The sequence below is a fragment of the Trachypithecus francoisi genome, unplaced genomic scaffold (assembly GCF_009764315.1).
Source record: "Trachypithecus francoisi isolate TF-2019V2 unplaced genomic scaffold, Tfra_2.0 Lachesis_group18, whole genome shotgun sequence".
NCBI classification, from domain to species: domain Eukaryota; kingdom Metazoa; phylum Chordata; class Mammalia; order Primates; family Cercopithecidae; genus Trachypithecus; species Trachypithecus francoisi.
In genome coordinates, this window is record NW_022681463.1 from 15,778,011 (window position 1) to 15,801,878 (window position 23,868).

Genomic DNA, 23,868 nt, shown 5'->3' on the forward strand with positions numbered 1-23,868 from the left:
AAGTGTTCATCCACTAAAATGCTCACCCAATATTCATGCTATACAACAGAGGGCATCAGCCTTTGTATGTAATACCAAACACAGTATCATATGTGGCCCCGACACCTCTACTCGAGTGAAATTATAACTCAACGTCAACACAGCCTTCAACTCAGCTAAAAAGGTAATAGGACATGATACTGTAGCATGTAGTCTATCATGTAGACTATAGCATGCTTGAATTAACACAAATACATGTAACTGTTGTGAAGGCAAAGTTCCCATTTAATGGCTTCCTTTGCCAAAATAATTTCCACTAATTAGAAAGGGTCAACACTACTATGAAGATAAGTCAGAATTCAAATGATCCATTTAACCTAATGAAGACTGACAGGTCTCCAAAACACTAGTCCAGTTCCTATCTCTCGATTTCCCTCTAGGAAGGAATGTAGCTATTACACTCTACAGAACTTTTCTAAGTTTTGTGTTTCAAAATCTGTACAGCACTATCAACACATAAGCCATGTCCCTCTTGCTACGATTAAGCATATTCCTCACTCTCAACCTTTCTCAGCACGAAATGATTAAGCAAGACTCTGAAGCTAGGCTGCCTGGGCTTAAATGCTGCCTGACACTAGCTGTGTGATTCTAGGCAAGTTTCTTCACTTCCCTGTTCCTCAATGTTCTGATCTGTGGAACAGAAATGATAATAATCCCTACTTCAAGAAGTTTTTGAGAAGATTCAAGAGCAGCACCTGGCACAAAGTACCGTATTTACTACTACATAGCCATGTCCAGCAGAGTTTTAAGCAATGATGGAAATGTTCTTCAAATATGGTGGCCACCAGCCACATGTGGCTATTGGACACTTGGAATGCAGTCAATGTAGCTGAAGAACTGAATTTTAAGTTGTATTTAATTAAATGTAAATAGTCCCAGGAGGCTAACGGCCTCTGTGTTAGACCAGAAACAGAAAGAACAGCACAGGAAAGAACAGCATGCTGCTCAGCACCATTTACAGTCATGTGTCACTTAATGACAGGGATGTGTTCAGAGAAACATGTCATTAGGGGATTTTGTCATGGGACCATCACAGAGCATACCTGCACAAATCTAGATGGTGTAGCCTACTACACACCTCGGGTATATATATAGTGTGGTCCATCACATACTTAAACAACATGTGATTGTACTAAATATTGGGGGCAACTGTAACACAATGGTATGTGTATAGCTAAACACATCTAAACATAGAATAGGTACAATCAAAATGCAATCTAAAAGGAGAAAATGTTACACCTGCATGGGGCACTTACCGTGAATAGAACTTGCAAGGCTGGAAGCTGCTCTGGGTGACTGGGCGGTGAATGAATGTGAAGGCCTAGGACATTACTGTACACAACTGTAGACTTATACACTGTACACTTAGGCTATGCTAAACTTTTTTAAAATAAGGTAATTACGCTATGATGTCATAATGGCTATGATGTCAGTAGGCAATAGGAATTTTTAGCTCCATTATCATCTTGTGAGACCACCGGTCTGCTGTTGACCGAAACGTTATGTGGTTCATGACTGTATACAACATCTCTTCATCTATTTAACGCTTTTCCTCTAGTCACTACAATCTTTTCTTTTCCTGGAAAAACAACGCTAATTTTATTAGTCTATCTAAGAGGCTGGCAAACTTTTTCTGTAAAGGGCCAGGGAGTAACTTAGGCTTTATAGGAGGACACTGGGTCTCTGCCACTGCTGTAGTGCAAAAGCAGTCGTAGACACTACATCCACAAGTGAGCATGGCTGTAGCCCAATAAAACTTGCACTTACAGCACTGATATTTTATTCTCATGTAATTTTCACTCATCACTAAATATTACCCTTCTTTTCACTTTTTTCTCCAACCACTTAAAAATGTAAACACAATTATTAGCCTGAAGGCCCTACAAAAACAAACAGTGAGCTGGATTAGAATTCTAGTACATCCTTCAGCACTGTTTTCCAGGTATTTTTCAATATTATTTGAATTCAAATCTCAGAGGGTCCAACACAAGGCATAAAGTTTGAAAGCCTGAGGCCATGTGAAAAATTTTAAGACATTGTCTCAGGGCATATAAATTTTAGGGTAAATGTTTCTCCCATCTCTACCCAATTGATGAAGTAATACAAATTTTTGCTTAGCTTATGATGTCCTCTCTGAAGTTTCATGGGACAACTTTTGGCTCTAAGAGTCTAAGATTGAGGGAAAACATTATTCTCATTTTCTGCATTCTCTCCTGTCTCCTTGGAGTCTTAATCTTCTGAATCACCTATCTCCTTGTCGTGCCAGCTGCTCTTCTCAGGACCTTGCCCTATTCTCATATCTTTCTTAAAAGGCATGTCATGGAGAATCATAGCAGAGTTTAAGATTTATATGTTAAAGTTTCATGTAAGTACAGAATAACATTGTTACTTTCATTAGCCTTTCTACCCAGAAGCTTAAATTCTTCAAGGACAGTTCTTTATTTCCTTCCTATGTTCTAAACCGATAGCTTGGAGCTCATCATCTCAAAAACATGGTAACTGTTTCTCTTCAGATACACTTTCTCAATTTGTCCATGACCAAATTAATTTACTTTGTGCTGTCTTATAACAACTTGAAGAGGGCTTCTGAAAATCTATTTCCATTAGCTTTACATTATGCTACATATGGAGATTTGTACCACTGGCAAATTAAAACATTTCACGTGCATTCTCTTTTCTAAATTTAAAACCCAAATTAGCCTCAAGCAGCAGTCCTGGAAATCTCCACTGTCAGCACTCCCCATGGATTTCTCTCTCACTCCACCTCACTCAGCCCTTAAGCCAACCCACGCCACATTTCCTTTACATTTCATTTTAACCTTTAAAAAACAATCTTGTCAAAACTTTAGAAATAAAATTCATTGGCTCCTTCTAAAACTACAGCAAATCTTCCAGTAATTCTAGAAACCAGGAAAACTTCTTTTCCAGAAACCATGTTAATCTTCTTTATGTAACTTGGTGTCTTTTAAATCAATTACTATCACTCTTACTCCATTTTAGCACATAGCCCAAGGGGGGTTTCAAACCCTTTCCTCCCTTATTTTCTTATCTGCATTTATTAGTTTTTAATCCATCTACGTTTGGCATTTCATCTAATATCTAATACCCATTAAATTTACCTTATCTGTCAACCCTTCCTGATCCGATGAAGCAGCTTCCAATTCTCCTTCTTAGAAAGAATTGTATCATCAGAATGCTGGGTTCACTTCAAATCCTAGGTCTACTCTTACTAAGCGCTCTGGGGCAAGTAATAATTTTGAATATAGGAACTGAATGATGTAATAATAAAACAGAAAATAGTACACACAGAAGCTCGTCCATAATTGGCACATAATAACTATAACAAATAAACATAGCAGCTGTAATCTATTACCTTAAAGAAACTGGCCATTCCTGAGTCTGAATAAAGGTTTATTAGTATAAGGGTTTCTGTGAAAGGCTCTTCCTTCCTCTCGTCTCCCATTCATCCAAGTAGTGCAAGTAGGCTATTTCAGTGTTTTTCAAGAACACTAAGACAGACAGCCTTCTGAACCTTGTTAATGCCTATCCATTATTCTTGTCTTCTTCACTAGTCTAGGGAAAAGGAAGACAATAATTGCCATACACAATTCTGATAGTAGCCTTATGAACTAGAGATTCCTTGCTTCTTGAACACAAGGAAACGAGTTAAAAAGCTGGACTGCAGAAACAAAGTAGGTAAACTCAACTGCTGCTACCATAACTTTTTATTTCTGTTGACTTTATTCCTCTACATTTCTTCCTTCCTGTCTCTTCTGACACTTTTCCACACTACTTTTGTAAGAAAGTCTATCACAGATATCAACACTAAATTACAGACCTATTTTTGATGTTCGGCAAAGTAATCGAACACAGCTTGAATATTCATTTCATCTTGGCGTTCATAGCACTTTCATTCTTCCTTTTCTAAATTGTGAGAATCTGAAATTTTAAGAATTGTCATCTCACACATGCTGAGGAATGTGAAGTCAATTAAAATTAAAGTCAACCGTAACACAGAACATAGAAGAGAGTCATTTACAATAAATTTGTAAATATGCTACATTTGCAGTAACTCTAAATATCAACTCTTGCAGCAAGACAAAGAAATTTCAAAAGTATCGTAAGAATGAGAACCTCCTGATATAGCAGTGGAGCAAATGTTAAAAATTGGAAGAAAGGAAATGAGACTGCCGGGAGTTTATATGGTTTAAGAAAGGGCTTCAAGCTGAACCATGTGAAAGTACGCCACAGATGTCATGACATTCACCCCTATAAATACACAGATAAGACAAGTATGAAAAAATGTAAACGACTTGATTCTAGGTGGTCTAGGTGAGTAAAAGGTGATCATTACATTACTCTTTCAACTTTTTTGAATTTTGAAAATTGTCACAATTAAAAGCTGGAAAAAGGGCTTTAAAGTTGAGAGTAGACCTTAGTCTCACTGTAAAGCAACAGAAGCCAAATGAAAAACAGTAAGAAATAAAGATAAAAAAGTAAAATTTAGGGTGGAAAAATGTTCCAGGAACAGGAAAAATTATCTCAGAAGAAGCCAATTTATTACATAGGAAAAAATAGTAGAATTTGCAATATACTTGAAAACCAAAGAACATTCACAACAACAGATCCTGAAAACCATGAAAAACTCAATCAGCCAACACATGTATTTAATGCCCACAAAGTCCTATACTAGACATTTTGGATGATAAAATACAAATTCATGAACGCTTGCCTTCAAAGAAGTTATAGTCCAGATGGAAACACAAGGCATGTGATAAGTTTGAATATCTGTCCTTGTCTAAATCTTATGTCAAATTGTATTCTCCAGTGTTGGAGGTGGAGTTTGCTGGGAGGTGACTGGATCATGAGGGTGGATTCCTAATGAATGGTTTAGCACCATCCCTCTGGGTGTTATCCTCCTGATAATGAGTTATTGTGAGATCTGGCTGTGTGTAAAGTGTAGCACCACCCCCACTCTCTCGCTCACTGTAACGCTATGACACGGCCACTCCTGGGTCATCTTCTGCCTTGAGTAAAAGCTCCCTGAGGCCTCCCCAGAAGCAGAGAGATGTCGGTGCATGCCTGTATAGCCTGCAGAATCCTGAGCCAATTAAACCTCTTTCCTTTATAAATTACCCAGTCTCAGTATTTCTTTACAGCAATGCAAGAATGGCCTAATAAAGAAAGTTGGTGCCGAGGATGGGGTGTTGCTATAAAGATACCTGAAAATGTGGAACTGGCTCTAGAACTGGGAAACAGGCAGAGTTTGGAGGGCTCAAAAGAAGATAGGAAGATGAGGCAAAGTTTGGAACTTCTTAGAGACTGTTTAAATGATTGTGACCAAAACGTTGACAGTGATATGGACAGTAAAGTCAGGCTGCTGAGGTCTGAGATGCAAATGAGGAACTTACTGGGAACTTGAACAAAGGTCACACGTGTTATATCTTAGCAAAGAGCTTGACTGCATTCTATTAATGCCTGAGGGATCTGGGGAACTCTGCACTAAAGAGTGACAACCTAGTATATCTGGCAGAAGAAATTTTTATGCAGCAAAGTGTTCAAGAGGTAACCTGGCTGCTTCTAACACCCTACCTTAGCTGAAGGGTCAAATAAATGATTTAAAGCTGGAATTTATATTTAAACAGGAAGCAGAGCATAAACATTCAGAAAATTTGAAGCCTAACCATGTGGCAAAGAAAAAAAAAAGTTTTTTTCTGGAGAGAAATTCAAGTAGGCTGTGGAGTAACCATGTGCTAGAGATATCTGCATAACTAAAAGGGGGCCAAGTGCTAATATCCAAGACTACAGGGAAAGGCTTCAAAGGCATTTCAGAGACCTTTGCAGCAGCCCCTCCCACAACAGGCCCAGAGGCCCAGGAAGACTGAATGGGTTCATAGTCAGACCCAGGGCCCCACTGCCCTGTGCAGCCTTGGGATCCCAGCATCCAGGTCACTCCAGCTCCAGCTGTGGCTCAAAGAGTCCGAGGTACAGCTCGGGCTGCCATTTACAGAATACAAGCCATAAGTCTTGGGGGCTTCCATGTGCTGTTAAGCCTGCGGGCACACAGAATTCAAGAGTGAAGAATGCTTGGCAGCCTCTGCCTAGATTTCAGAGGATGAGAAAAACGGGGTGCCCGGGCAGAAGCCTGATGCAGGGATGGAGCCCCCACAAAGCACCTTTAGTAGGGCAGTGTGGAGGGGAAATGTGGTGTTGGAGCCCCATTCAGAGTAGCCGCCAGGGTACTGCCTAGTGGAGCTGTGAGAAGGGGGACATTGTCCTCCAGACTCTAGAATAGTAGATTCATTGGCAGCTTACACTCTGAGACTGGAAAAGCTACAGGCACTCAACAACCTGTAAGGGCAGCTGTCGGGGTTGAACCCTGTAAAACTACAATGGTGGAGCTACCCAAGGCCTGGGAATATTTACCCAGTGCCTATACCCACTTTGTGTCTTGGAAGTAAGTAACTTGTTTTTGCTTTTTTATTTTACAGGCTCATAGGTAGAAGGGACTTTCCTTGTCTCAAATGAGACTTGGGCTTGGGACTTTTGAATTAATGCTGGAGTGAGTTACGATTTTGGGGGACTATTAGGAAGGCATGATTGTATTTTGCAATATAAGAAGGGCATGAGATTTGAGTATTTTTCCCCACTCAAATCTTATGTCAAACTGTAATCCCCAATGCTGGAGTTAGGGCCTGGTGGGAGGTGACTAGATCATGAGGGTAGACTTCTAATGAATGGATTAGCACCATTCCCTTGGTGCTGTCCTCGTGATGGTGAGTTCTTGTGAGATCTGCTTGTAAAGTGTGGCACCTCGCCCAACAAAACACTCTCTTCCACTCCTGCTTTGACCACGTGACATGCCTGCTCCTGCTTCACCTTCTGCCATGAGTAAAAACTTCCTGAGGCTCCCCTTAGAAGCCGAGGGATGTCCGTGCCATGCTTGTACAGCCTGCAGAACTGTGGGCCAATTAAACCTCTTTTCTTTATAAATTACCCAGTCTCAGCTACTGAATCTCTGTGTGGTGTGTGTGTGTGTGTTGTTGGATTGCCTTTTTAAACAGTGTCTCGCTCTGTCACACAAGCTGGAGTGCAGTGGCACAATCATGGCTCACTGCAGCTGCCTAGACCTCCTGGGTTCATGTAATCCTCCTGTGGGCGGCAAGCCACCCAGGTGCCCAGGCAAAAAAAGACTGAGGGCATGAGCTGTTCCAGTATAATATATAAAATAACAAGAGTTCTACTAGATATAGATCACACATATGATTATATATGAATATCATTAATCATTAGTTTGCAGCAATTACTCTTTACTCCAATATTACAATAATCCTCGCTCTACAATCATAACCTAGGAAAAGCCAGGCCATACAGAGACAGGAGCTGAAGGGACATAGTGAAAAGTGACAAGAGTGAGAGCCTTCTGTTATGCCCAGGCAGGGCCACCAGAGGGCTCCTTGGTCTAGCGGTAACACCAGTGTCTGGGAAGACGCAGTTACCAAGCAGACTGTGGTCTAGCGGTAGCGTCAGTGCCAAGGAAAAACACCCACTACTTAGCAGACTGGAAAAGGGAGTCCCCCTTTCCCCGGGGGAGTTTAGATAAGACGCTACTCCTCCACCTCTTGTGGAGGGCCTGACATCAGACAGGCCCGCCCACAGTTATCCAGAGGCCTAACTGTCTCCCTGTGCTTCAGAGGTCACACTCCTAGTCTGCTTTCATGTTCCATACTGTACACCTGGCTCTGCCTTCCAGATAGCAGTAGCAAAATTAGTGAAAGTACTAAAAACCCGATATGAAGAAATAATGGCATAGGCTGTGTCCTTTCTCTGTCTCTCCGCCTCAGCTGCCAAACAGGGAAGGGCCCCCTGTCTGGTGGACATGTGACTCACGTGACCTTGTCAATCATTGGAGATGACTCACACTCCTTACCCTGCCCCTTTTGCCTTGTTTCCAGCACAGCCAGGAATTCGGGGCCACTACTGGTCTCTGTGTCTTGGTGGTAGTGGTCCCCCGGGCCCAGCTGTCTTTTATCTTTTTGTCTTTTGTCTTAATTTCTACAATCTCTCATCTCCACACATGGGGAGAAAAACCCACCAACCCTGTGGGGCTGGTCCCTACATTCTCCCACCTCAGCCTCCCAAGTTGCTGGGACTACAGATTCATGCCACCACGCCTGGCTAATTTTTGTATTTTTAGTTGAGATCGGGTGTCATCATGCCCAGGTTGGTCTTGAACTCCTAGGCTCAAGCAATCTGCCCACTATGGCCTCCCAAAGCATTGGGATTACAGGTGAGAAGCACTGCACCTGGCTGACTTTGTTTCCTTATCGTGAAAATAGCATGAGCTATATGAGGGCAATATCTGATTTATTTAAGGTCATTTTCCACTCTAAGCATCTTTATTCACCATCCCAAACAGTTAAATCCATCTCCTCCCAGAAATTTGCCTTAAATAGAGACAGACAACTCTAGATTATCACTGATGGGACTAGAAAGAGCTTCAAGGGTTACTTGCTTCACATTCACACTTTCAAACTGTCCCCACCTAGGTTATTTCAAGCATGCAAAGTTTTGACAACATGAAACATTTTAAGGAAGTTGCAGAATCCTAAGTCACTTAGAGAAAGCAAGATTGATTATAATCCTGCACTAAGAAATTTTTTATGGAAGTGGTTTTATTTAGAATTCTATAGTCTTCCTTTTTAAACTTCTCTCCCAAAGGTACAATTTTATTTCTAGTCCTAATCTGCTGATTCCATAACTGATCCCAGCTGTGGTCACAACTAGAGTCTATTTTTTTTTGTTTTAACAAGGTACACGGGCCACACCACAGGACTATACTTTTTCCCATTTCCTGGTTCCTTTGTTTCTGCTTTTATTCCACCTTATTCTGCTATCATCACATTTGTCCCACCCCACACCTACAATTGGATTTTCAAGGGAGAAAGAAATCTCAGTGAAGAAATGTGACTGTACAAGGATCATGGCAAATGACAAGTCACAAAAGGATTTGAGATATGGAGGCCATAAAAAAGGAAATCTATGGAAGCTGCAACTCCTTAACATTAGAGAAGTCCACAGTGGCGCATTCCTGAAGAAGGGAAGTCTTAACTCAGACACAATAAAAGTCTCAAGAGCAATGCTGGGACTCACAAATGCTTGTTTATGAGCTCTGAGTTATCCAACCAGCAATGCCCAGAAATTGATCTCCTAGATAATTACCTGGGTTATTTCCCCAAAGCCCTGAAAAATAAAATTTCAATTTTAGACTGTATCAACAAAAGAAGTAAATACAAAACCTGACTACTTAAAAATTACATAGACACGTCAAGGCTGCAATGAACTATGACTGCACCACTGCAGTCTAGCCTGGGCAACAGGGCAAGACTCTGTTTCTAAAAAATAAAATAAAATGAAAATTACATGTAGTAGATATAGAGTGTTTTCTGGAACTGTCAAAGTCCAGGGTGATAAGGGGTCAGGGATCCCCGGGGAGAGGCAAAGAAGAAGAGTGCTCAGAGTAGAAGGCTGTGGCCAAGAGCCTAGGCTTTGGACTCAGTCTTGGGTTTGTTTGCATCCTGGCTTTACTACTTACTAGCTTTGTATACTAGAGACAGCTACTAAATCTTACTGAGCTTCTGTTTCCTCATCTAAATATCATAGGGGTGTTATAAAGTTTAGCTAAGGCATATACAAAACACACAAAACGTAGTAAACAGGTTTGAAAAGTGAGAAGAGGAGCAAAAAAATAAAAAATTCACAAATTTCCTCCAAAGCCTTTTACAGATAGGTAATTTTAATGAAAACAGAATGAAACTGTTGGACACATGTAAAGCAGCTACAATTAACTACAAAACTTACTGAGACACCATGGTGACAGAAAACTACAGGAGAGAATAGGGAAGTAAGGGTTTGGGCAGCTGGGGTCTAAGGTTGACAGTGCACAGACCAATCTCTGTAGTGATGTGTGTCTGTGTGTTTGTGTTGGGGGTGTGAGGTGTGGAACGTATGTCTGATTTGTTTCAGATGTTCCAGTTTACACCTTTGGAAGTTCAAGTTTACACCCACCTTGGTGAGGGGCCACAGGCAGAAAGAGACAATTTTGTTCATAGACTTCTGTTGCTTTCTTCATTCTAACTCTCAGATTGACTATAACAAACAATCACAGTCTTAAAATAATCTTACTTAAAAATTTAATTTCTGAAAGGCAAACTTTCTCAGTTTCACACACCTTTTCAGAGGAAGAAGAAACAATTGTTGGAATGTGTATTTACCATAGTCAAAGTAAGTCCTTCCAGTGCCAGATTTCAGATTTGAAACAGGAACACCCAAACACTAATGAGTTTCCAGAAGCTAAGAATCAATGCTCTTTTTTTTTTTTTTTGAGACGGAGTGTGGCTCTGTGGCCCAGGCTGGAGTGCAGTGGCCGGATCGCAGCTCACTGCAAGCTCCGCCTCCCGGGTTCACGCCATTCTCCTGGCTCAGCCTCCCGAGTAGCTGGGACTACAGGCGCCCGCCACGTCGCCCGGCTAGTTTTTTGTATTTTTTAGTAGAGACGGGGTTTCACGGTGTTAGGCAGGATGGTCTCGATCTCCTGACCTCGTGATCCGCCCATCTCGGCCTCCCAAAGTGCTGGGATTACAGGCTTGAGCCACCGCGCCCGGCCGAATCAATGCTCTTATTCCAGAGAAAACTATGAGAACGTGAAACTAAATATCGATAAATATTTATCACTATACCAATAAATACACATACTAATTATCATTTTTTTCTTTAAATACTTCAAAATCTTCAAACTACTTCTATGGTAAAATTAAAACAGGTACATATATATTTATTCTGTGTCTGTTCAGATCAACATTCGGACTACTTTCTTAAATTTGACTCATTCCAATATTTATATACGACTGCTCCCAGAATACAAACTTATAAAATGCTTCTAAAAATAACTACCAAGAAAGGAAAGTATGATTATTTTCTTTTTTATTAAAAAGTTGTTAAACTAATTCATTTAAACATTGTTTTTAACCACTAGGGGGTATAATTGGTCATTTTTCCTTACAGCAAAGGAAAAAAAATCTTAATCTTTCATCTGAGAACATAATCTATCCATCAAACAGTAAAAAAGTGGCAGAATTAACGTTTTGGAGAATACTATTTTTAGTTGTTAGGTCTGAATTCTGGTTGACAATCCAATAATTACTTGAAAGTTAAAAGCAGCAAAGGTGAACTGCTCACTATCTCCACCTCTTAGCCATCAGAATGCCACTTGGCACACTAAGATTTGATCTAAAGCTAAAAAGCACAAAGCTAACTGAAATAGCCAAAACTTTTACAAACAAAATTAGAACTGCATATTTTACCCCGGAAGATCTATTCACTTATAATCAGGCCTTTATTCTACTTATTTCAGTCATACAGTGTCCCCTGATGTGAAGAAAGTAAAGCGAATTCTACAGGAAAGGAATACCATAGCTCAATCTTTTATTACTATGGTTTCAAAACCTAACAAAATAAGGCAAATAAAATAAAAACATTAAAAGACACAGAAACTTCAATAGCAATGAAAGCAAAGCATTTAAAAAGTGTACAGGCTGGGCGTGGTGGCTCATGCCTGTAATCCCAGCACTTTGGGAGGCTGAGGTAGACGAATTACCTGAGAGCTCAGGAGTTCGAGACTAGCATGGCCAATGTGGTGAAACTCCGTCTCCACTAAAAATACAAAAACTAGCCAGGCATAGGGGGTGGCAGGCGCCTGTAATCCCAGTTACTCAGGGGGCTGAGGCAGAAGAATTGCTAGAACTCAGGAGGCGGAGGTTGCAGTGAGCCAAGATCGCGCCACTGCACTCTGGCCTGGGTGATAAGAGCGAAACTCCACCTCAAAAAAAGAAAAAGTCTTAGGGACCATCAAATTGATATGAAAGTGATAAATAAAAATTAAAATAATGTGGCAAAACAAGGTATTATTTAGTTAAAGGCACTGTAAATCAAACCTATCGTTGTTGAAAGAAATCTGGCAATACTACACGGAACTAAAACACTTCTTATCTTTGCCCAGAATTTTATATTTGGGGATATGCAAATAATTACTGCTAAATACACTGTAGCAGAGCTATTCATAATAGAGAAAAACTGGGCCCAATCTAAATGCCCTACAAGTAAGAATGGTTAGGCAAACCATAGATAGTACAGGAACAAAATGAAATAGTATAGGCTATAAAAAGCAATAAGAATGTGCACCACCTCAATATCCAAATGCATGTGCATGTAAAATAAGTTAAAAAAAGGAGGCCATGAAAACATACAGTATCTATGAAGGCTAAGATAATTAATCAGAAGTTACAGCAACATAAATCGAACTGTATGTTCACTGGACTCCTGTTTCTCTGCTAGTAAATTCAACATAAGATAATTTTTAAAGAGAGAAAATTACTAAATCCTCAGGGTTCTTCTGATTCTCTGTCAATTTACATCCTGAGGTAAATGCATGAGAGAAACTTTACAGTACATAAAAACACTCGACTACCTAAATTATATATAAGTTGAAGATATATTTGTTTCATCTCTACACTATCACAACAATGACAAATATTGCACTTTTCCTCTAAGAAATGCAAAATACCTTTCAAGGGGAATATGTCATAATCAAATATGATTATCCCTATTTTATAGATGGAAAAACCGTTGGTAATAGTATCAACGACCTGCCGAATTTATCCAACTTCAGATTCACTAACTTAACAGCATCTTTTGGAAAGAATCATTTCCACTTCACGACTCTCATTTCTAATTTTTAAAAGAAGTTCCTTCCACTTTTCTGAATAATGTATACAAGACTGTCCTTAACAAATACGAAATGGATGAGGATAAATTATTAATATCCCGATTGAAGTAATACAAATTTCAACTGTTTACTGTTATTTATAGCATCTTCTTTGAAAGGCAAAGAAAAGAAACATTAAAGTTTATTTCAAATTCTCTACACCAGTTAGCCATATCGTAGGAAAAATGCTGAAAGTACACCCTCCTGCTCTTCTAAGAGTTGTTTCCATTGACCAAACATGAGTGTAGCTGGCGATAAAGATAAAAATCCAAACATTTCAGAAAATGATCTACTCTGCCTGTTTTATCCCTATACCCATGAAAATTTAAAATCCAAAATGACCCCCAAGATTAACCAAAAAACAACTGTAATACACAACCTAGCCACTTACCAAAGGACCTGTTGAGAAAACAATCATCTAACTGGCAGACCACCTGTAAGTTTCACTTATTCATTTTCGAAGTCCATCTCAAATGTCACTTCTTCTTCTTTTTTTTTTTTCTTGAGACAAAGTCTCGCTCTGTCGCCCAGGCTGGAGTGCAATGGCACAATCTCAGCTTACTGCAACCTCTGCCTCCCGAGTTCAAGTGATTCTCCCTGCCTCAGCCTCCCAAGTAGCTGGGATTACAGATGCCCGCCACCACGCCCAGCTAATTTTTGTATTCTTAGTAGAGATGGGGTTTCACCATATTGGCCAGGCTGGTCTCAAACTCCTGACCTCAGGTGATCCGCCCACCTCGGCCTCCCAAGGAATTACAGGCCTGAGCCACCACGCCTGTCCGTGTCACTTCTTCTACAGAACTTTCCCTAAAGACTCTAGTCCACAGATGTTTCCTCATTTGTGTTTTAGAACACTTTGGACATCATCCTGTATATCAGATTTCAATAATCTGTTAATCTGTTCATAAACTTATATCCCTTACTTTGAGGTTCCTAGAGGGCAGGAAATATATTTTTCATCTTTGAGGCACTAGGAATAGAATATACAACTGCTGTTAAAATTAAAGACCAAATACTAGGCTTTGAAGGTTGGTTACTAAAATATTTAATGGAAAAACCAGTGTACTTGCAAGTCTAGATCTCCCTTCCACTTGGAAGCACAACAGTCTTTCAGTCAGAATCCTCAAAAAGGAGTAAAAGTTTCTTGCACTGCAGAGTATAAACTTAAGTACTGAAACGTTAACTGCTGACTTGGGTACACCTTAAATATCCTTACATATTTTTTCAGATACAAGGTTTTGTACAGATGTATAAACATGTCATTCAGGACAGCTGACAACCTAAAAAGAACTACCAAATGTTATGAAAAATTTAATAGCTTATCTAATGCCCTAAAATAACCTCAAAATTCACAGCTATAGTAAAGCTAGCAGTAATAAAATAAACACTAGCTTTAAAAAAATCAAACATAATAAATAAGCCTATTTATAGATTGTAAAAGTTTGTTGAACGATTATTTGAATTGTTAAAATCATTAAAGGCTTCAAAGAGATCCTCATCCCCCAAATGTTAAGTTTTAAATAAACTTAACAAAATAGTTGTGTATGAATACTGTAAAGCCCTACACCATATAACCTAAAAGCAGGTTACTTTACTTACGCCTCTTTTACTAGCAATTAAACTGAAAACCTTGGGTGTGAATGTTGTAAGAGATCAAAGTTTTCAAGACTTGCCCTAGGAAAATACCAGATTCTCCCATCATTTTAAATGTTTAAAACCATCTAAGAGAAACTAAATAGTGAGATCTCGTATCTTTTTTTGTGTATTAATATCTTTTACACTTAAAAGTCAGAAATCAAGTGTCTCAACCATTACAGCAACTCTTTATTAATGCAGTTTGTGCGGTTCTGGGTGTTATACTCCACAAATAAGGAACCAACTTCCAATTGTGATGCGAGATATCAAAGTCCTAGAAAGAACAAGCTCTCCTAACCAACCAGGAGGGTCCAGGAAAATGCAGTTCAACAGGAAGCAATGAAGTTAAAAGCTAATGGAAATTGTAACTAGGCTGAGTGTTGCTCACATGCAGGGAGTCGGTCACCCGCTTCCTTAGCGTCCATGATACAGGGCTGTGAGCGAACACGCACGCGTGGACCTGCATGCATCCAACTCCAAAGCTCTGAGGCGTGAAGCCCAACTCCAAGGGCACTCCACACGGTCCGTGTTCCAGGAAAACTGAATACAGCTGCTCGTGCTACTTGGCCCGCACGAGCGAGGAGAGTCTGAGGCCCACTGAGTCCTCCAAAATCTACCCTTGCAAGGGCTGTTCCAGAACCCCCCACCCACAGCCCGGTCGACCCCAAAAGCTTCTGGGGAAACTCGACCCCACCCACTGCTACACCCCCTTCCCTCACTCCCACCCGAGGATCAGCTCCCCCGGATAGGGGCGACTTCCCTTTCCGGCAGCGTATCAGGGGGCTCGTCAGGCCTCACCCACCTTGCACTCGTCGCTCTTTTTGTCTTCGTCGCAGAAGTTGACAGGCGCCAGGCCGGGCAGGTAGAAAGCGCCGCTCCGGCGCGGGCCAGGAGCCGCCCCCAGCAGGAGCAGCAACAGCAGCAACAGCCGCGGCCACCGAGGTGGAGACAACACCGGCAGCCTCGCGCTCATGATAGCTGTTTCGGGGAAAGGGCAATCAAGCCTAGGGGGTGAAGAGGGAAGGAGGGGTGGGGAGGCTCGGAGACCACTACAAGGCCGCAGGGGATAAAGGAGGCCGGCCCCGGGACAGCTAGTTCCGGTTGCGCTAGGAGACACCCTGGGTCCCGCAACAGAAACCGAACCGGACCGCGACAGAGCATGCGCATCGCCGTCTGCACATGCTCAGTGAGAACGGTTGCAGGCACCAGGAGTTGTTTCCGGGAGGGAGCCGGGGCCAAGTCCACTTTCCGGGTTTTCCGCGCGCCAGCTGGGGTGGTTACCGGGAGAGCTGTTCCGGCGCTCACGTTCCAATTACGAATTACAAATTCCGATCCAGAGCTCCCACGCTTGGGGGCCGTGGAGCGCTCGCCAGCCGCTCCCGTTTGCTGCTGGGTCTTACGAATTTCTCATATCCATCATACGGTTTCTTTATCACACTGTCCGCGGCACGCCAGTCCCTATGACAGAAAGCACCTGCTGATGGAGACGGAGTTGGTGGCGGAGGGGAAAAGTTCGGGAGACACCTGGTTGGGAGCAGGCTAAGGAAACAAATGGGGAGGAATTAGCCGCAAATCCTCAAATAGACAGCTACTCAAAGGCATCTTCACGGACAGTTTCCAAGCATTGGATGCAGTGATGCATTCCTGCGTTGGGCAGTGATTGTGTGCACACATCTCTTTAAGGGAGAGTGGAAATGGGGTGGGGAGGAAAATGGGAGTAGAATAGACGGTAGCGTTGACATTTATTTTCTTCAAAGGAAGACCCGAGCACACCTGAGAGCTCAGTGAAGAAAGTAGTTGTGGCGAATCGGATTAATATGGTATGATCACCCTTTAGCAAGATTCTGTCACTTTTCCCACTGATGATGCTATATGGTGTCCGCTTGTGTATGTGCACACGTGTGTGTGTGTGTGTGTTGCATCTTCTGAGTATTTTTCAAGGAGAAACTTTTTAGTGATCTGAAAAAGTCAATTCAGTTGGCCACTAGAGTTCAATCGAAAACTTCGGAAGAGTGCATCATCTTAAAGTATATGAGAGAATCACAACCTCCAGCTCAGAATTCAAGAATAGGCAAGCTTGTGAAACAGTAAACTCAGAAAAGTTTAGGGCCGGTGAACTCCTATTTAAAGTTATTGCAGGTGTTTGTACGTTTTTCCCAGGGAAGGTTTATAACTTTCATCAGATTTTCAAAGGGACATAGGACCCTGCAAATTGATCCATATAGTGGGGTAGCCAAGTTAATCAAGAGAGAACTGGGAATTAGAGAAGAACGTTCATCTTAAGGTTGTTGTGAAGATTAAATGAAAAATGGAGGCAAAGCGCTGAGCACACGGCTTGGCCCAAAGAATGGCACCTTTTTTTTTTTTTAAATAACAAAAACTAATCCGGTAGGGCCTGAACAGAAAACTGTGCCTAGGTGGCTTCCCTTTCACGTCCTCTCACTCAAATAAATCAACATATTCGCTGAACTTAGGGCTAGGGAAAAATTAAATATTCTGTATTTGGAAGTCATGGAGATTTCCAATACAACAAAAGGAAGCAGACATTTTCTCCAGATAGGAAAGAGGAGGAAACAAACTAACATTTTTGCTCATTATATTCTTTTTCTAGCACCCCTAAAACTTGACCTTCATTATATGTCACTGCCCTCATCCCAAACACATCCTCTCCCAGTTTTCCAGGAAACGGCATCGCTGCCCATCTCTTCTCAGGCCCCAACCCTGGAGGAGAACCTAAATTTCTCATTTCCTCACTCCCTACCTCCCGTCCTTCGACAAGTCCCGTTGGTTGGGGTGCTAAACTGTGGACTAAATTCTTTCAGTACTTTCCATGCCCACAGCTACCACCCTGGTCCAAGCCAAATTCTTAGTTGCCCTGGACTTCTTACTGCAGAAGCCTCTCAGCTTCCACTCTTGGCAAAAACCTTGAAATCTCTTAATACCACTCGTCTGCTTAAACCTCGGCATCCCACATGTACCACTATCAGGAAGGATCACGTTTGTTTGTTTGCTGTCTCAGTCCCCCATTTATATGTAAGTTCCACGGGTAAGTGCCTGCCCCTACATCCCACACCTCTACATCCACAGAGCCTAGAGACCCCAGGCGCGGGGAAAGTACTCCAGGACCATCACCGGCCAGGCCACACGACTGCTGGGTCTAAATTTGGAACCGGACTTTCAAAGCTGAAATAAACCTGAGGTTTTCCAGAGGCATTTAACCTCCTTTTACAGCCAAGGATGCGCCTAAGAAAGGGGAGTGACTTCCTGCAGTAACGCAGCCACTCTGGAGACTGAGACCACAGCGACTTGGGAGTCTAAAAGTCTGCAACCTTTTCCACTCCAAAGCTCGATGTTTCCTCAATCCCCCGGGCTCAGCATCAGCAAAAACCCGGAGAAGCGGAGCCTTTCTCAATGAAAACGACCTCCAGACTCTTGCTAGCGACTCCATCGGTGCGCGTATCACGCACGCGCAGGGCCGGCCGGCCGCACCTCGCCAACTCCTATTCGGACACGTCATCAAGGTCGGCCAGGGTCCGGTGGGAGGGGCCAGGGGCGGGGCTCGGACGCGGGGCGGAGGGGTCCCCTCACTTCCGGATCCAGCCTCTCCTGGCCAACGTCTCACTTTGGGTTCCTCGGTTACCTGGCGGCGGTGTCTACCCGGCGCCGGGGCGTGGCGGAGAGAGATTGCCCCGCCCTCCACGCAGGTCACAAAATGGAGGACCTGCGTTGTGGGTGTTGGTGGCCTGGGCGTTGCCATGCCGACAGATGAAAGTTAGAGTGGCAATTCCAGTTGCAAACTGGAAAGAAATGGAGTGTTTCCTTCATTTTCCCCATGATCGTGAAGGTCCTTTTCTCAAAGTACTAATACTTTTAATGGGACTGTAAAACTTGAGGGTTATGACTTTCTCCTCTCCTCTGCTTCAGATTGCATTTGCCAACTCTGATTTACCGCCAATAGTATGGTGGTGTTATATTCGTAGAGACAGAAAGTAGAGCAGTGGTTGTAGAGTCTAGGGAAGGAGGGATGAGGATTACTGTTTAATGGTATAGAGCTTCAGTATGGGTTGGTGAAAAAGTTAGGATGAATGGTGATGACTGCACAACAACGCAAATATGCTAATGTCACAGAAGTGTACACTTAAAAATGGTTAGACGGTAAGTTTTCTATTATGTATATTTTACCACAATTTTTTTTTTTTTTTTTTTTTTTTTGGTTGCAACAGAGCCTCTCTGTTGCCTAGGCTGGAGTACAGTGGCTCGATCTTAACTCACTGCAACCTCTGCCTCCCAGGTTCAAGCGATTCTCGTCCTCAGCCTCCCAAGTAGCTGGGATTACAGGCGCCAGCCACCATGCCCAGTTATTTTTTTGTATTTTTAGTAGAAATGGGGTTTCACCATGTTGGCCAGGCTAGGCTATTCTCAAACTCCTGACCTCAGGTGATCCGCCTGCCTCGGTCTCCCACAGTGCGGGGATTACAGATGTGAGCCACCACGCCCGGCCCCACAGTTTTGTTGTTTGTTTACATTTTTTAATGGCATTTGTTTTGTTTTGTTTCTTGTTTTTGAGACGGAATCTCGCTCTGTCACCAGGCTGGAGTGCAGTGGCGCCATCTTGGCTCACTGCAACCTCCGACTCCCTGGTCCAAGCGATTCTCCTGCCTCAACCTCTCGAGTAGCTGGGATTACAGGCACGCACCACGACGCCCAGCTAATTTTTGTATTTTTAGTAGAGATGGGGTTTCACCATACTGGCCAGGATGGTCTCGATTTCCTGGCCTCATGATCCGCTTCAGCTTCCCAAAGTGCTGGGGTTACAGATGTGAGCCACTGCACCCAGCCTAAATGGCATTTGTTTCTTCTACTCCTTTCTGCCAGAATAATTTGGACAACCTTTTCTGAGTTTCCCATGACTTCTGTATAAGATTGTCGGATATAGCAAATAAAAGTACAATATGCCCAGGTAAATTTTAATTTCAGATAATCAATGAAAAATAATTTAAGTACATTCCAACTATTCCATGCAACATAGGGTATTTTACCTGATCACCCTACTTTTCTGTCAAGTTAAAATTATTAGCAAAACTGCTTCCATTTTCAGGAAGTGCACACTGTACTCTACTAGTGAGGTAGGAGAACAGGGTCTGGAAGCAGGGAACCTAAGGCCGTTTCTCACTGACTTCCTAGAGCCATTTGGAAAGGAAAACCCTAACTTTCCACTCCTAAGTAACAAAAGGCCCAGAGGCCACTCCCTTTGCAAACCCCTACATTTTCTGTGCTGCAGCTGGAAAATTGAAAGTACCTCTGATTGATTGCTTTCTGCAACTAATCAGATGTTTGCATAGAGTGTAACTTTGTAACTTCACTTCAGCCTCTGATTGGTTGCCATCCCCAACCAATCAGACTGATTGCGGGCCAAGTCTTCCTTTGCATAGAAGTGCAACATTGTAACTTCTCTTTAGCCTCTGATTGAGGGCCACCACTTCATTTACCTGGGGTGAGCACCAAGTAAGTGGCCAATGGGAAACCTCTAGGGAGTATTTGGACCTGGCAAGATTCTGTATCTGGGGCCCTTGAGCTGCTGCCTGGCCTGCTCCCACACTGTGGAGTGTACATTCACTTTCAATAAATCTCTGCTTTCCTTCCTTCGTTCTTTGCTAGCTTTACTGTGCGTTTTGTACAATTATTTGTTCAAAACGCCAAGAACCTGGACAACTTGCTGTCCGCAACCAATGAGACTGACTGTGGGCCGAGTCTTCATTTGTATGGAAGTGCAACTTTGTAACTTTAGCCTCTGATTGCTGGCCACCACTTCATTTACATGAGGCGAACACCAAGTAGGATGGCCAATGGGAAACCTCTAGCGGGTATTTGGACCTGAGAAGATTCTGTATCTGGGGTCCTTGAGCTGCTGCCTGGGCTCACTCCCACACTGTGAAGTGTACTTTCACTTTCAATAAATCTCTGCTTTCCTTGCTTTGCTGTGCGTTTTGTCCAATTCTTTGTTCAAAACACCAAGAATCTGGACAACTTGCAGTCAAGACCCTCTACTGGTCTGGCGAGCCAGGTAGGAGGGAAGCCTAAAGTTTGGGATTTATTTTTCTCCTTTCTTCTTCTCCTCTCTGCTACATACAGGGGAATCTTTCTCTCTTTTCCTTTCCAACTCGGAACTCGCGGTGGACAGCGCCTAAGCACGGCGACAACTGCAAGTTTCTGGCCAGAGCGTCTCTCCAGTGAAACTGAAAGGCCTCCATGTGGAAGCATCTGACTAACACTGCCGGGTTGGGGTGAGGGACCTGAGTCCTTTTCCTTGTTTCTGTTTTTCCGAGTCCTATTCCTTTTTTCCTCCTTCTGAGTTATTTTCCTTTTTTTCTTTTCCAGTCTTTCAGCGGCTGTTTTCTAGTAGCTCCTTGGCAATTGAGGGGAGCTGGCCGGGGCCACTCTCTGGTGTTGTCTGAAGGGCAAGGAGTGAACAGGGATGACTGCCCTGCCTCGAAGAGGGAAGGATTCTTTTCTGTCCCTTCCAGCTATAGTCCCTGATCCTTACCTGTGACGCAGTTGACAGCAGAAGCTCATCCTGGGCGAACTCACACACATTTCAGGCGACTTAAACCTTCTTTTCTTATGCTAAATTCTTCCCTTCCCCTACTTATCTGCTTAAAGGACAGACTGCAAAAAAGTTATACAAGTCAGAGGGTCTGGGCATGTCGGAGGTGGTCTGTGTGGGGCATGGGGGGGGGGGGGAATTCATGAAAGGGAACTTATTGCCTAAATTTAAAGGGTTAAAGGGTTGCTTTAAGTGAGATAGAAAAACCTTAAGGAAAGTTCATAGTAGGTCCTCAGTGGTGGAGGGACCCATCCCAGAGCAGTGCCAGCCCCCATTTAAGGTCAGAGACATCTGACAGACTAAATCAGGGCCCTAAAGTAGCGACGCCCCTGGGAACTCCAGTCTGGGTTCAGAATTTTTTCAGGGGGATGCCCTGGGTAAAGTTTGGGTCACCTAATGGGCCCTCTACTTTTCAAAGTCCTCTTCTCTTTTCCAGACCACTATGGGCAACTCTCAATCTATTCCACCTCATTCCACTGTGGGCAATTCTAGACCTATTCCACCGGATTCCTCACTTGGCTACATCATCCACCATTGGAATCAATTTGACCCTGACACTCTAAAGGGAAGATGTATAATTTTTTTTTTTCAATACTGTTTGGCCCCAGTATGAGCTTCCAAGCCCCCAACAATGGGCAGTCAATGTCCAAAGTCATGATAGCCTTAATTATGACACCATCCTGCAGTTGGACCTACTTTACAAGAGACCAGGAAGATGGTCAGAAGTCCCATATGTACAGGCTTTTATGATCCAATATCAAAAACTTAACAATCTGTGAAACTCCCAGAACCCACCCCCCAAAGGAAAGTGCTAAGGCAAAACTAGATATTATATATCACCCCCTTTTATGAGGGCTAGCTGTCTCTCAGGGTGAACAGCAACCACCCCCACATAGCCCCTTGCCAAGTGCTCCTGAGGCTAAAACCCAGGAGCAAACACCCTACTAAATCCCCGTCACATTCGAAGAGGAACGCCATATTCAATTCTCTCTCCAGCCCTGCTACCTCTTAGGGAAGTAGCAGGAACCAAGGGGCCAGTCCTAGTGCAGGCCCCCTTCTCTGTAACTGATATATACAGTGTAAGGAAAAGCTAGGAAGCTATTCTGAAAATCCTAGGAAATTTACAGATGGGTTCCAACCTTTCATCTTAGCCTTTGATCTCTCATGGAGAGATGTTCAATTCATTCTAGCAACCTGTTGCACACCCTCAGAAAAGGAATGAATCTTTGAGGCCACCCACCCGGAAGCAATGAATTATTTGCCAAAACCCTCAGGGCAATCCCCCCGGCCCAGACACAGTTCCCACTATCGATCCTAATTGGGACTATAACATTCCTAAGGGAATGAACAAGCAGGATAAATTTCTTGGAGGAATGAGAAAGGGAATAACTAAGGCAGTAAACTATGATAAAGTAAGGGAGGTTACACAAGGCAAGGAGGAAAATCCAGCCATGTTTTATGGCAGGCTGGAGGGAGCCTTTAAAAAATATACTAATCTGGACCCTCCTCTCCCGAAGGCAAAATATTAATAGCACAGTATTTCATTGGCCAATCTGCCCCAGACATTAGAGATAAGCTCCAAAAGCTACAGATGGGGCCACAAACTAATCAAAATCAGCTTATTTATATCACATTTATGGTTTATAACAATCGTGACCTGAAGGAAGGAAAAAGGAAACAGAGTAAACAAAATGGCAAGCCAAAATTATGGCATCCGTCATTGGCGATGCCCTCAATGTCCAGAGTGTCTAAGGGAAACCCGAAGGGCCATAAAGATAATGCCAGCAAAGGCTCTTGCTTCAAATGCAAGAAAAGCAGACATTGGACAAAGGAAGGTACTAAGTCCCCGCCAGTCCCCTGCCAGCAATGCAAAGGCACCAGTCATGACCCCTGGCACTGGAGAATTAACTGCCCATGCTCCCACTGAGAGGCTCAGTCAGTCAAAACTCTAGTAGTGCAAAAGGAGGAATTAGATGAAGACTGAAGGGGCTTGGTGTCTTCCTCACTGCTCCTGTCCCAGAACATTGTAATTACTACTGAGAAGCCCCAGGTAACTCTGGACATCATGGGCACCCAAATTCAGTTTCTTTTTGATACAGGGACAAATTACTCTGTGCTTACTGCTTATGCAGGAAAGCATTCCTCCCAGGCCACAAGTGTTCTGGGAACATAAGGGAAGCCACAAACAAGTTTTTATTTTATTTTACTTTAAGTTCTGGAATACAAGTGCAGAATGTGCACATTTGTTACATAGGTGTACATGTGCCATGGTGGTTTGCTGCACCTATTCACCCATCATCTAGGTTTTTTTTTTCTTGAGACAGTCTCGCTCTGTTGCCCAGGCTGGAGTGCACTGGCACGATCTCAGCTCACTGCAAGCTCCGCCTCCCAGGTTCATGCCATTCTCCTGCCTCAGCCTCCTGAGTAGCTGGGACTACAGGTGCCCACCACCACGCCTGGCTAATTTTTTGTATTTTTAGTAGAGACGGGGTTTCACCATGTTAGCCAGGATGGTCTCGATCTCCTGACCTCGTGATCTGCCCATCTCAGCCTCCCAAAGTGCTGGGATTACAGGCGTGAGCCACGGCGCCCAGCCATCATGTAGGTTTTAAGTCCCACATGCATCAGGTATTTGTCCTAATGCTCTCCCTCCCCTTGCCCCCAACCCCCCAACAGGCCTCGGTATGTTATGTTCCCCTCCTTGTGTCCATGTGTTCTCATTGTTCAACTCCCACTTATTAGTGAGAACATGCAGTGTTTGGTTTTC

General features: G+C 43.0%; 1 protein-coding gene and 1 long non-coding RNA gene across 2 annotated transcripts in view; one reads left to right on the forward strand and one right to left on the reverse strand.

The window, feature by feature from the left end:
- The window catches only part of TM9SF2 (transmembrane 9 superfamily member 2), a 74,873-nt gene extending 58,579 nt beyond the window's left edge, over nt 1–16,294 (reverse strand). Inside the window, exon 1 of the mRNA XM_033177360.1 lies at nt 15,300–16,294. Coding sequence (XP_033033251.1) covers nt 15,300–15,470 — 171 coding nt within the window. The 5' untranslated portion in view covers nt 15,471–16,294. The remainder of the gene's footprint in view (nt 1–15,299) is intronic.
- A 3,001-nt stretch (nt 16,295–19,295) lies between these two features.
- LOC117063561 lies at nt 19,296–23,319 on the forward strand. Its single transcript, XR_004428987.1, has 3 exons — nt 19,296–20,331; nt 20,630–20,781; nt 20,876–23,319. It is a non-coding gene; the product is annotated as an uncharacterized LOC117063561 (long non-coding RNA).
- Nucleotides 23,320–23,868: the final 549 nt, after the last annotated feature.